Consider the following 13,956-nt stretch of genomic DNA (forward strand, 5'->3'; position numbering starts at 1 on the left):
GGGAAAGTGAGGCTTAGACTCAGGGTGACAGGTCAACTACGTATATGAAGAGAGATTGGCCAGGTTTGTCTCTACTTTTTGGAGTTTATAAAAATGGGAGATCAGTCATTGAAATGTACAAAATTCTTACATGTCTCCACGAGGAAGATATGTGGATCTTCCTGCTCAGTGCCCTCAGGAACTCCAGCCCTCCTCAGGCTCCTCCGCACAAAACCGAACTCATGCGCTTCCTCCCGCAAGGTTTGATGGGAAATGGGTGTCTTTCATCCAATCAGAAGGCGGGGCTGGCGGAGAGGCGCTCACAGTGGGAGTCGGCGCCGGGCAGCGATGGAGCAGCAGCAGCTCTGGCATGGCGACAGCGACAGGGACAGCACCTCCTTCACGGACCAGTGTGCTTGGACCACACGGCACCTGGCGCTGACGCTGCGCGTAGACTTTGAGTGCCGCCGGCTGCAAGCCCGTGCTGCGCTAACGGTTGAAGCGCTGCGGGATGGGCTGGCCTCTCTGGTAGGTGCCGTCCGGGGTGGGGAACGGTGAGGGAGAGGAGCTTCTTCCCGAGACTGGTGTATGGTACTACGGCTTGTTCTGGGCTGTCCCTCGGCCTCGCCTTGCCTCTGTCGCCGGGGGAGCGATGGGAGAGATTGGTGATATCTGGCGGGTTGAACGGGGTGGAATGAAATGGGATGTTGGGGCTGTGGTCATTTTTAGAGAGCACTGAGTCCTGGAAGTTGGTGTGGTTCCTGTATCGTGGTCTTATGTTGCAAATATATGCCTCTTGCCTGAGAATGAGGTGTCGCATAAGTTGCATGGATGAGTTTTAAGGTGCATTGCTCACTAAATCTTGATCGTTTCTATAATTGCCAAACAAACAACGCAATATAGTACTTGTATCAGGAGGAGAATTGCGGTGGTGTTTCAGTGACCTGGGTTTGATCTGGACGTCTGGTGTGCCAATCTGTACGCGTTTTTCAAGTGGGTTCCTATCCGTGTCCCAAACTTGTGCTGGTTGAAAGGTTGATTGGCCCATAAATTATTCCTAGTCTACGTGGCCAGTAGTGGAATCAGAAGTTTAGAGGCATCTGGGAGAGAATAGCTTTCGAGGCAATGCGTGGAAGAATTGAATTGACAAGAGAGGTTTAGTGTGATGAATAACTTCCCATAGTATCAGAAAGAAATATATACAAATATGAAAATGTAATCAATGAACTGTTCAACTTAATCCTTGTAATCACTTTCCCTCGTTTCAAATGTTACTCCTCATTAAAGTTGGGAGGGGTGTTATTAGGAATATTTTCTCAGTGTGGTTGCAACCTGAAGCTCTCTACCTGAAGGAGTGCTAGAGGTAGCACCTCTCAACACTTAATATTTAGAAAAAATATTTGAAATGTTATGGCATAGAAGGCTATTTTATGATTTCTGGGAAATGTCTTTAATAAAGACAGGTGTGTTTTATGCTGTATTCATTAGTTGGGCAGGTCTTATTTTTGCCTATTATGTCTTTTAATTTGCACTTGCTATTTGTCTTGGTAACTGATGCTTTTTTACTCACTTGTGCAATCTGGCAGTTAATCAGCATTATCTGATTCTCTGTGCCAAGAAATGTTGATAGGATCTCAGTTCCAAAGTTGCAGAGAAACTGCTTCCATTTATGTGTTTAAACAAATAACGTTGCTAAAACTGAGTATGTGGTAGGTTTGGGGAGAAATGTTTCCTTTTAAAATTCTGCAGTTTGTTGTCAATGAAATTTAAATGCTTTTTTGAAAACTGGATTTGAAAAGCATTGACAGACATTAAAGAATTGTATGGTCAGCTTTTAGTAAAATTGAAAGCACACTTCTGTGTGGTCATCCCTTTTAATGGGATTTCTGTGAAAATTGCATCAGAGCACCTGAGAAAACACAAAGCATTTACTGTGGAGTAAGCAATGAGCTAATTTTGACGACAACTTGTTGGATTGACCCTTGGATCGTACACTTTGATTTGATATTATCTTTCTGAAATTTGCTGACATCAAAAAGGGGTAATAAATTGTAGATGTCGACATTTTATTACATTGTAAAAAATTGTCAATGTAGACATTTTATTACATGATTTTAAAAAAGTCTGCAATTTATTACACTTCTTTCGAAGTCCCACTCCCACCTAACCGTAAAGCTCTGAAAACCTTGCTATCTGTTAAAATCTTGCCACAGGTTAATTGAATGGTACCATTCCCAAAAGACCCTTGGTTCTGCAAAAATAATTATAACAGTAAACAGCTTTCCATTTTTTTACTCTTGCAGACAAAAAGTCAGATAGGAGTCTAGTGCTAAGATTTTTAGTAAACTGAAGTCAAGAGTTACAAAACAAAGTCCAGGTGATAGTTTTATAGTAGTTATATAAAATACTGTGTTTCAAATGCATAAAGGGCAAAAACAAACATTTCTGCATGAGAAGGTGGTCCTTTTAAGATGATTATGATCAGCCAAGTCATTTAAATGTATAGTGGATTCTGGATGATTTGGACACATGGGAGCCAGTACATTTTGGCTCAATTAAGTGGCTGCCCCAATTAGCTAAGGTCTCATGAAATTGTTAAAAAGGTATTTAAAAACAGCCTACTTGACTGAGTAATAAATTATGTATTTAAATGCAAATCAGAATAAATTGGAATGTAACCGAAACTACTGCACCTACTATAAAACCGAAACTACTGCACCTACTATAAAACCGAAACTACTGCACCTACTATAAAGCTAATTGTTATTGACAGAAGAATTCATTCAGTGGATGCTGATGTGTTCTTTTGACTGTAAATGAACAAAATCAGCACAGACATCTAGTGCCGATAGTGGGTTGCCTCCAAACAGTGCCTATGATAATTGAATCCTTCAAATCTTCACTTTAATTGTAACAGTCAAAACGATTGATACCTTAATTCTTCCTAGAGCCTAACTTGTTGAAGTAGTGAAATCATTTCATTTTCATTCCCAGCCATTTCTGGCATCTCCAAACCTGAATAGTTGAAGCCACAGTGAGTAAAACAGTTCTGAATTGTCTTACTGTTTATTTCTTGCCAACTATCAGAGACAAAAAATCACTGCTTTTTGAACACAGACACACAAATGAAGCTCTTTTAAAAACTATTCGCTCTAAGTCAGGTATACTGTCTAATAGCCACACGATATGCACACACTGACATTAGTTAGCAAGTGTTCACCAACAGTCTCCTGTCTTAAATAAGCAAAGGGAATCCTGGCTATTTTCTAGTTTTGTTTTTGTTCTTTAAGAGTTGTCCCAAGTAAGCAACTGCCCCAATTAACTGTTGGCCCAGTTAACCAGAATCCACTGTATTGTGAAGAGCTGAGATTCTAAGAGCATCACTTACTCAATTATGCCATCCATAATGTTTTCTCATTATCCTATTTTATTTTGCTCTCCATAATCCACTAATATCTCAATCCTTTTATACAAGATATTTCTAATGTTAGAAGCGAAAGTTCTCTACTTTAGGAGAAAATCCTCCACAGGACTTCTGACGAAGGGTCTCAGCCTGAAACGTTGACAGCACTTCTCCCTAGAGATGCTGCCTGGCCTGCTGCGTTCCACCAGCATTTTGTGTGTGTTGCTTGAATTTCCAGCATCTGCAGATTTCCTCGTGTTTACCAAACATGTTGCTTGTTTTCGGTAGATGTGTCCTGCGCATGCGCAGGAGGAGGAGATTCGCCAAAATCTCTGTTTCAGTGTGGATAGAGATATTTTCAAAAATGCATAGTGTGGATGCCTATCGTTTTTACGCGAAACCGGCGTTTTCAAAATTATCCGGTGAATGTAGCCCAAATGCTAGCAGGCTGGTCAAACAATTACCGTAGATTCCGGATTTTAAGCCGCTACTTTTTTCCCACATTTTGAACAGCTTTGAACTCTGCGGCCTTTAATACGGAGCGGCTAATGCATGGTTTTTTTTCATGCCGCCAAAAACATTTTGCCTCGTAACAGTAGACCAATAAAATTGATGAGTAGTTCACAGAGGTCCAATGAAATTGTACGATAAATCAAGCGCACTTTCACAATTAAATTATTGTAAATCAGTCATTTGTACTCACCCTCATCAACATGGAAAACACTCGAAGAAAAGCATTGTGCTGCCTTTATGGCAGTTATTTAGTTTATAATATTTTCGCTTAGTAATTCATTTGTTAGTTAAAGTTAGAACTGTTTTAACTATATTTGTTTTCTGTACTACATCCCGGGATGCTATGACGTCACACCCGGTTTCGCCGCGTCTTGTGGGAAAAATGCCGGTTTGCGATAAACGGGAAGGCGGGGGGCGAGCGGCGGAGCGAAAACGCTGCTTTTAAGTTAAAGGCGATCAATAACTTTTCCTGGTAGGCTGCAGTATATATATTTTTTACCAGTCGTTAGGAGATATTGGAATGTTGTTCAGTAAAAAAGTATACGCAACGTGTATTTAAAAGTAGCCGCGTTACAGGCACGGTTCGAAAAAAAGCATTTGCAATATGTATTTGTTTATGTTACCATATGGATTTAATTAAAAGTTAAAAAATCCTCACGTGTAATATCTTTCTGTGTAAATATCTCATATTACAACGTGGGACACCTGCGGCCGAAAATCCGGTGCGGCCTGTACAAGTACAAAATTGATTTTCTTTCTAAAATTAGAGCCAGCGGCTTTTAATCAGGTGCGCTCTGTAGTCCGGAATCTACGGTAGTTAAGAAGACAAACAGCATTTTGGACTTAATTGTAAAAGGATTGGATTTTAAAGATGAGATTTTGTTGTAATTGTACAGGGTATTGGTGAGGCTACATCTGGAATACTGTGTACAGTTTTAGTCCCCTTACCTAAAAACAAAAGCTAGAATAATACTGGTGATAGTACTAAGGAAATTCACCGGGCTGATTCATGGGTTAGAGGGTTGACCTTCCAAGACTGAGTAGTTTGGGCCCATATTCCTTAGAGTTCAGAAGAATTACCTTGTTCAAAATGCAATATCCTGAGGAGTGTGACAGGATAGATGTTGAGATGTTTTCACTAGTGTAGAGAGTCTCTAGGAAGGGAATATAGTGATAAAATAAGGGGCCAGTCATTTAAAACTGAGCTAATTAGAATATGTTCTTGCTCAGGGTGGTGAATCTCTGCAGTTCTCTGCCTGGCATGCGGTGGAAGCTGGATCTTCAGAAGTAATTAAAGTGGTTATGGATAAATACTTGATAGATTGACGTATAGAAGGGTATATAGAAATAGCCTAGAAGAGTAGTTGATGGTAGCTTATATCAGCCATAATTGTATAAAGTGGTGAGGCAGGCTCGAAGAACATGATGGTGTTCTGCTCCTATTTGCTTGTGTTCTTGTGATGTAATTAACTTGCTGGAGAAGGTTTTCACTTGCTCTCATGAAGTAAAACAATATTTTAATGGCACTTATATCATTTTCACAATTTAAATGGTGCATCCACAGAACTAATTTAATTACCATTGTGTAAAATTCAGAAAATAATGATGTGTAACTTTCCATACTTTGTTTGGACTCAGTATTTGCATTTTATTTACAGACCTTGGATACACGAGACCTTGAAATAATCAAGGCTACTAGCAATGGACTTGAAACAAAGTTTTCACTTGGAGAAGAGCACAGCTTTAAAGGAACACCCTTGACCATTTCCCTTCCATTTGAATTGTTACGGTATGGATATTAAATCTGTTGAAGTCCTAATTTGGCTCATCAGCATCCATTGTACTAAGCAATTTCATGGCAGTGCAGATGTAAATGACGAGATGGGCTAAATGTAGCAGATTACAGAGATCTGATCTAATTTTAAAAGCTTTCATTATGTCCTTTATTTTATCTTTTGTGATAAGCTTCTGTGTTCAGCTTCAAAATGGCAACTGCCTGTACAGTACTTGCTGCAGTTACGTAAGGATATAGAACAATATAGCAAAGAACACTATGACATTAGCCTGAGCATGGCCTTAGATTTAAAATTTCTGCTCATGAATAACTCTTAAACTGAATTGGATATGAAAGCAAGTCCATTGGAAGATGAGAAGGGGGAATTGATATTGGGTAATGTGGAAATGGCTGAGGCCTTGAATGATTATTTCATGTCAGTCTTTGTGGTGGACCAAAATACCAAAATACTCTGGACTCTGGGCACGTTCCAGCAGATTGGAAGACAACAAATGTAATATCACTGTTTCAAAAAGAATATAGGCAAAAGGCAGATTAATTATAAGCCAGTTAGCTTAATGTCTGTAGTCAGGAAAATGCTTGAAGCTATCATTGAGGAAGAAATAACAAGACATCCAAGCAGAAGTGGTTCCATCAAGGCAGACATGAGGGGCAGGTCCTGTTTAACAAACTAACTGGAATTCTTTGAGGATATAGTGAGTACAGTGGATAGACGGGAACAGGTGGATTTGTATACATGGTTTTCTAGAAGGTGTTCAATAAGGTGTCACATAGAAGACGTATCCATGAGGTATGAATGTATGAACTTGGGGTATTGTATTACCATGTAATAAACACAAGAGATTCTGTTGCCTTGGATATCCAGCATCTGCATACACAAAACGTTGGAGTAACTGCAGGTCAGGCAGAAAGTATGGAAAGGAATAAACAGTCAATGTTTCAGGCTGAGACCCTTCATCAGGACTGAAAAAAATGGGGAAAGAAATCAGAATAAGGTGGGGGTTGGGGAAGGATACTCTGCAGCCATGATGAACTCGCCCTCAGGTTGGAGAAGCAGCATGTCATATTCCGTCTGGGTTGCCTCTAACCTGACTGCACGAGCATTTATTTCTCTAAAGTTCAGTAATTTCTAAACCCCCCCCCCCACTCTTTCTATTCACCATTGTGGTTCCCCACATACCCCTTCTCTTCTCACCTGTCCATCAACTCCCCTGGTTCCTCTCCTCACCTCTCACCCATGGTTCACTCTCTGGTCAGATTCTTCCTTCAGTCCTGTACTTCTATCATCTACCACCTCCTAGCTTCTCACTTCACTCCCTTCCACACCTTCCCTCTTGCCTGGTTTTCCCTATCACCTGCTAGCTTGTATTCTTTCCCCTCCCTTCCAATGACACTGCCTTACCAGCTGAGTTCTTCGAGCACTTTGTGTGTATTAGCATTGGTTAACCAGTAGAAGGCAGTTGGGATAAATGGGTGTTTCTGTGGTTGGCAGTCTGTTATATGCGGATTGCCGCAAGAGTCTGTGTTGGGCCTGCAACTGTTCATGATACACGTTAACAATTTGGAAGATGGGATGTACTGTGGTGTATACGTTTGCTGATGTCTCTGAATAGACTGGGAAAGCAAATTGTGCAGATGATATGGAAAGTCTGAAGAGAGATATAGATAGGTTCAGTGAATGGGCATGGGTGTGGTAGATGGAGTACAACATTGGTAAATGCAAAGTCACCCATATGGAAGGAAAAATAAAAGATTATTTAATTGGTGATAGGTTGGAGCATGCTTTTGTGCAGAGTAGCTTGGGAGTGCTTGTGCATGAATCACAAAAGGTTGGTTTGTAGGTGCAATAGGATAACAAGAAGGGAAATTAAATGTAGGCCTTCATTGCTAGAGGAACTGAATTTAAGAACAGAGAGGCTATGCTGCAACTTTACAGAGTGCTAGTTAGACTGCTCCTAGAGTACTGTTGGTAGTTCTGGTCTGCTTACTTCTGAAAGGATATTTTGACTTTGGAGGTTGTGCAGAGGAGGTTAACCAGGTTGATTCTGGAGATGAGGGGGTTACCATACGAGGTGCGATCGAGTCACCTGGAATTATACCTGCTGAAGTTCAGAAGAATGAGAGAGAATCTTATAGAAACACAAATATAATTATGAAAGATACAGATGAGATAGAAACAGGAAAATTGTTTCCACTGGTAGGTGAGACAAGAAATAGGGAGCATAGCCCCAGATTCGGGGGAATAGATTTAGGATGGAGGGTGTGAGACTGCTTTTCTCAGAGTAGTGAATCTGAAATTCTGTGTTCAGGGCAGTAGTAGAATATATTTTTAAGATGCAGTGTATTTTTACATAGAAAAGAAGTGTCATGGGGAAAAGGCAGGTAGGTGGAGTTGAATCCACGGCCAGATCAGTCATGATATTTTTGAATGGCAGAGCAAGCTCAATGGACCAGATGGCGTCCTCCTAATTGTTATTTGCCTATGTTCTTGTACATAACAAACAAGTTAACGTGAACTTAAATGAACATATTCACAGAATCATGCAACACTACAGTACAGAAATAGGCCTCTCGGCCCATCAAATCTATGCCAAACTGTTATTCTTTCTTGACCCATCAACCACACCTGGAATATAGTTGTCCATATCCATGAACTATCCAAGCTTCTCTAAATGTAGCAAATGTGCCTGCATCTGTCACTTCTGCAGCAACTTGTATACTCACTCTTCCCTCTGAGTGAAGATGTTTTCCCCCAAGTTTCCTTTAAATAATTCACATTTCACCCTTAACGCATGACCTCTATTTCTAGTCTCAGTGAATGTTTGTGGAAAAAGCCTGTTTGCATTAAAACTAATCTCTATCTCTTGTAATGTTGTATACCTCTATGAATTCTCCCCACGTTCTCCTACGCTCCAGGGAATAATGTTCTAACCTGTTCAACCTTTCTTGATAACTCAAGAACTCAAGTTTTGAAAACATCCTTGTAAGTGTTCTCTGCATTCATTCAATCAATCATATTAAATATCTTTTCTGTAGGTAGGTGACCAGAACTACATGCAATACTCTAAATACGACCTCAGAAACTTCTTGTACAACTTCAACATAACATCCTAACACCTATAATCAGTACTTTGATTTATGAAGGGCAATGTGCCAAAAGCTCTCTTTACTGTCCTATCTACTTGTGATGCCACTTCCAAGGAATTATGGATCAGTATTTCCAGATCCCTCTGTTCTACAGCACTCCTTATTGCCCTTTCATTCACAGTGCAAGACCTGCCCTGGTTTGTCCTCCCAAAGTGCAACACCTCACACTTGTTTGCATCAAATTCCATCTGCCGTTTTCAGCACACGTCTCCAGCTGGTCCAGGTCCCATTGCAAACTTTGATATCCTTCCTCACTGTCCACTACACCCCCAGTCTTTTTTGTCATCTGCAAATTTGCTGATTTATCTTACCACATTATCATCCAGATCATTGATATATGACAAACAGCAACACACCTAGTACCAATCACTGGCTTCTTTCCCAAAGCCAGTGTGGAATCCAGTTTACTACCTCATCCTGAATGCCAATGCCTGAATCTGTTTGACTAGCCTCCCATTTGGGTCCTTGTCAAAGGCTTTGCTAAAGTCAATCTAAACAATATCTACTCCCTTTCATTCATCATCTTTCCTGGTAACTTCCTCAAAGCTGTATAAGATTGGTTAGGCACACCCTAGGATATACAAAGCCATGTTGCCGATCCTTAATCAGGCCCTGTCTATGCAAATACTCGAAATACTTGAAATACCTTCCAATAACTTGCCCACTACTGATGTCAGCCTCACCAGCCCATAATTTTCTGACATTCTTAGAACCTTTCTCAAACAATGGAACAACATTAGCTATTCTCTTACCCATAGCTGATGTTTTAAATATCTGCAGGGCCTGAGCAATTTCTGCACCAGCTCCCACAAGGTCCTGTTATCTCAAGGCAGCAGAGCTTCCTCTTCTGTAACTGTTATGGTCCATTACCTCACTGCTGTTTCGACTCCTTTCTATAGACTGTCACTCTCCTGAGTAAATGCAGATGTCAAAAATTCATTTGGATTTACCTCATCTCTTCAGCTCCATCCATAGATGATCTTCAAGTGGACAAATTTCTACTCTGTACTGATCTCTATAATTTCTAATCTTAGAGGCCAGCAGACAGTGGTGGAGGTTTCATATGCAACATCTCCAAAATCTTCAGCTCTACAGTGGCTCACTGCTGAGCAAACTGCTGGGAAGAAACACCCTTACCTGTTCAGCCAATGTCAGGTACGATCATTATCAAAGCAATGTGCTGTGTTTTTTTTTGTGGAAAGTAAATAATGCATCTGTGTATATTGTTGGTCCTAAGTTTGGACTGATGTTGAAATTGAGGTCATTTTCACTATGTGATGTTTTGCAATTGAATGTTGAGGAAATTGAACTATCACATTACACGACCACATAAAAAGTCATTTTATTATTCATTCTACCATTTTTGTAATCTAGGCACATCTTGTTTCTTAAAATGTTATACAATGTTACTGTGTCTGATAACTATTTCTAATGAGGTTAACTTTCAACTGTAGAAATGATTATCTTGGTGTTGTGTTAGAACTGTTCTGGTAAGTGGTTCCTCTGAACTGCACCAGGAAAGAAAATGTGCAGATAGTGCCTATTTTCTCTGTGGCTGTTCCCCTCAGCAACAAGTATACTGCTTTTGATACTGTTGGGGAGCATGACCTACCAGGGAAAAGCTGCAGCAATCAGGTCTCTGACAATCAGTCTGACTCTGTGGTTCAGAAGGGAAGGGGAGAGAAGAGTAGAGCGGTGATGATGGAGGATCAATAGTTAGAGGAACAGACTGAAGATTCTATGTATGTAAAAGAGATTTCCAGATAGTACTTTGCCTCTCAGGTGCCAGGGTTAGGGATGTCTCAGATCGGGTCTACAGCATTCTTGTGGGGGTGGGTGAACAGCCAGAACTCGTAGTACACATTAGTACCAACTACATAGCTAGGAAAAGGGATGAGGTGTTGAAAGGAGAATATAGGGTGATGAACCTCTTGCATGGGTTGATATATGGAACAGTGACACGGTCGTTAAAGAGACTTGTCTGTCACAAGAGCAGGAATTGCTACTGGAAGTTCTGGAGTTTAGATGTTTCAAAAGGGACTGGGAGAAAGTAAAAGATGGTGGGGGTGGCATTGCTAATCATGGGTAGCGTTGCAGCTGCAGAAAGGGAGAATGTCATGGACAGATCCTCTACTGAGTGAGGGTGGAAGTTAGAAACGGGAAGGGAGTAATCACTGTATTGGGAGTATTCTATAGACCCTGTAATAGCAACAGAGACACTGAGGTGTAGATCAGGAGGCAGATTTTGGAAAGATGCGAAAATAATAGTGCAAGAGGCTTTTGTAGGTACCAAAGGATAGGATGCAGAGCTGTGCTGAGAAATAGCAGATAGAGTTCAACCTGAAAAAGTGTGAAGTGATTCACTTTGGAAGGTTAAACTTGAAGGTAGAATTCAGGGTTAATGGCAGGATTCGTAGCAGTGAAGGGGAATAGAGGGATCTTGGGGTCCAAGTCCATACCATAGATCTTCAAGCTGCAGCACAAGTTGATAAAATGGTTATGTCGGCATATGGTGTGCTAGCCTTCATTAGTTAACGGATTGAGTTCAAAAGCCATGAACTAAAATTGCAGCTCTATAAAATCCTGGTTAGACCACTCTTGGAGTATTGTTTTCAGTTCTGGTCCGCTTATTATATGAATGTGAAAGCTTTGGAAAGTGTACAGAGAAGATTTACCAGGATGTTGTCTGAACTGGAGAGCATGCCTTGCAAGGATAAGTTGAGTAAACCTGGAATTTTCTCTGGGGAGAATGCAGATATCGAGGTGACATGTTAGAACTGTTCAGGGTGCTAAGAGGCATAGATTGAGTATATAGCCAGAAACTTGTAATTCTACTGATGCATGTGTCACACAGGTGAGAAACTGCTAGAAAATTCAGCAGTCTAATGAACAAGGAGGCAATTAAAAGACAGAGAGGACTCTGTCTTGGTTTTGATAACACTTTTAATTGTGACCTTGAGAGAGAGAGAGAGAGTACGGCACCAGCTGAGACACGAGCTGGGAAGTCACCATGGTAACAGCTCAGAGCGGTTGAGCTAACGGACGGCTGGAATTTCGAATGGATTATAAAAAGTTGAGGCTTTTGGTCTGATAAGGGCAGAGGAGACACGACATGGGAGAATTGCGGAAGCTACCCAAGAAACCACTGGTGGAGTTTAAGACCACCATGAGGGTGGAGGCCACGAACCGATTATTTTCGACCAGTGTGGGTAAGAGCTTGCCTTTGGGGGTCTGGTGGTGATCCCGTGCCATGGGTTAGTAGACCTTTCCCTAGAAGGGGCTCTGTCCATCTGTGTCTGTGTGGGGTTCATAAGAAGTGACTCTAAAAACTTTGGAAGCAAGAACAACTAAAGCTGCCAACTTAAACATCAACTCAATTAACTCTGTCTCTCTCCATCAATTCAACTCGATGCAACACAAAGTGAACTGAACTGCTTAAACTTACCTGACACCGTAAGACTGATATCTACCTCCAGGACTATTATCTTTGTATCCACACACACATTTACGGAGATGTATAATAGTTTATAACCTGTATCGTATTATCCAGTTTTAATTATATTAATTCGTAGTAGTAATAAATATAGTCTTAATTTATAGTAAACCAGAATTCAGGTGTGTTCCATTTCTGCTGGTCCTTTGCAACTTGTCACGGGATTCGTGACATATGCTAGAAGTTGGAGCTTCAAGGGAATTAGAAACATAGACCAGTTTGGGAAAATATCACTTGCAATTTCAAGCTGATTTGAGAGACTGCTGTTCATTTAAAAGTTTCATTCAGGATCATCAGATGATCCAAAGGAACATCTTAACTTTAATTAGACGTGCAACAGGTCAATACTCAACAATCTTAATTTGAGGCAGCAATTTTCAGTGTTCCCTGTTCTATGATACTCTCTTAACCATTGTACATTTCAATTAATAATATAAATTCTGTTTCCGCATGTGTTGCTTCTTTGATTGGCAAGCAAGGTTTTAAGTGTAACTGTATAATTTTAGTTAGATCTTTCTCATTCTTCAGAGACCAATAAAATTATCCATATTTCCTTTAAATTTTATGATGTTTTAAATTCGCTGAATATTGCTGATAACCTTGAAGTTTTTGTATGAGCAGCAGTCTCTGGTATCAGCTTGAAATTGCTGTAGATAATTTCCAAACTTTGGTTTATGCTTGCAATTCTCTTGAAGCTCTAATGCAAACATGCAGCAACTCCCATCATGAGCTGTATTGATGTTTATTTTCACATTTAAATCTGAGAACAGAGTTATCAAACGAAAAGGAAACCACTTATAGATTTATCTTCAGGGTTAAGTGTTTCAAATGTAACATGATACTTTAGCTGAAAAAGAAACTTTTGGATACTCTGATAGTCTTCTATGTGGGATGGATAATTTGGATGTGCTGGTGATCTGCCTTGATCCAATAATTTCATAGAACATTGAATATAACAGTGCAGTCCAGGACCCTTCGGCCCACAATGTTGTACTGACCTTTTATAGACAATAGTTGCAGGAGTAGGCCATTCAGCACTTTGAGCCAGCACCGCCATTCACTGTGATCATGGCTGATCATCCACAAGCAGTACTCCGTTCCTGCCTTCTACCCATATCCCTTGACTCCACTATCTTTAAGAGCTCTATCCAATTCTTTCTTGAAAGCATCCAGAGAATTGGCCTCCACTGCCTTCTGAAGCAGAGCATTCCACAGATCCACAACTCTCTGGGTGAAAAAATTTTTCCTCAACTCTGTTCTAAATGGCCTACCCCTTATTCTTAAACTCTTATCTCTGGTTCTGGACTCTCCCATTATTGGGAACATGTTTCCTGCCTCTAGCGTGTCCAATCCCTTAATAATCTTATATGTTTCAATCAGATCTCCTTTCATCCTTCTAAATTCTAGTGTATACAAGCCCAGTTGCACCAGTCTTTCAACATATGACAGTACCACCATCCTGGGAATTAACCTCGTGAATCTACGCTGCACTCCGTCAATAGCAAGAGTGTCCTTCCTCAAATTTGGAGACCAAAACTGCGCACAATTCTCCAGGTGTGGTTTCATCAGGGCCCTGTACAACTGCAGAAGGACCTCTTTGCTCCTATACTCAACTCCCCTTGTTAT

General features: G+C 40.6%; 1 protein-coding gene across 1 annotated transcript in view; it reads left to right on the plus strand.

The window, feature by feature from the left end:
- The first annotated feature begins 291 nt into the window (after window positions 1-291).
- The window catches only part of lta4h (leukotriene A4 hydrolase), an 83,448-nt gene continuing 69,783 nt past the window's right edge, over window positions 292-13,956 (plus strand). The window contains exons 1-3 of the mRNA XM_073065909.1: window positions 292-507; window positions 5,554-5,684; window positions 9,872-9,992. Coding sequence (XP_072922010.1) covers window positions 328-507; window positions 5,554-5,684; window positions 9,872-9,992 — 432 coding nt within the window. The 5' untranslated portion in view covers window positions 292-327. The remainder of the gene's footprint in view (window positions 508-5,553; window positions 5,685-9,871; window positions 9,993-13,956) is intronic.

This window comes from Hemitrygon akajei, chromosome 14, assembly GCF_048418815.1.
Source record: "Hemitrygon akajei chromosome 14, sHemAka1.3, whole genome shotgun sequence".
Taxonomy (NCBI): Eukaryota; Metazoa; Chordata; class Chondrichthyes; order Myliobatiformes; family Dasyatidae; genus Hemitrygon; species Hemitrygon akajei.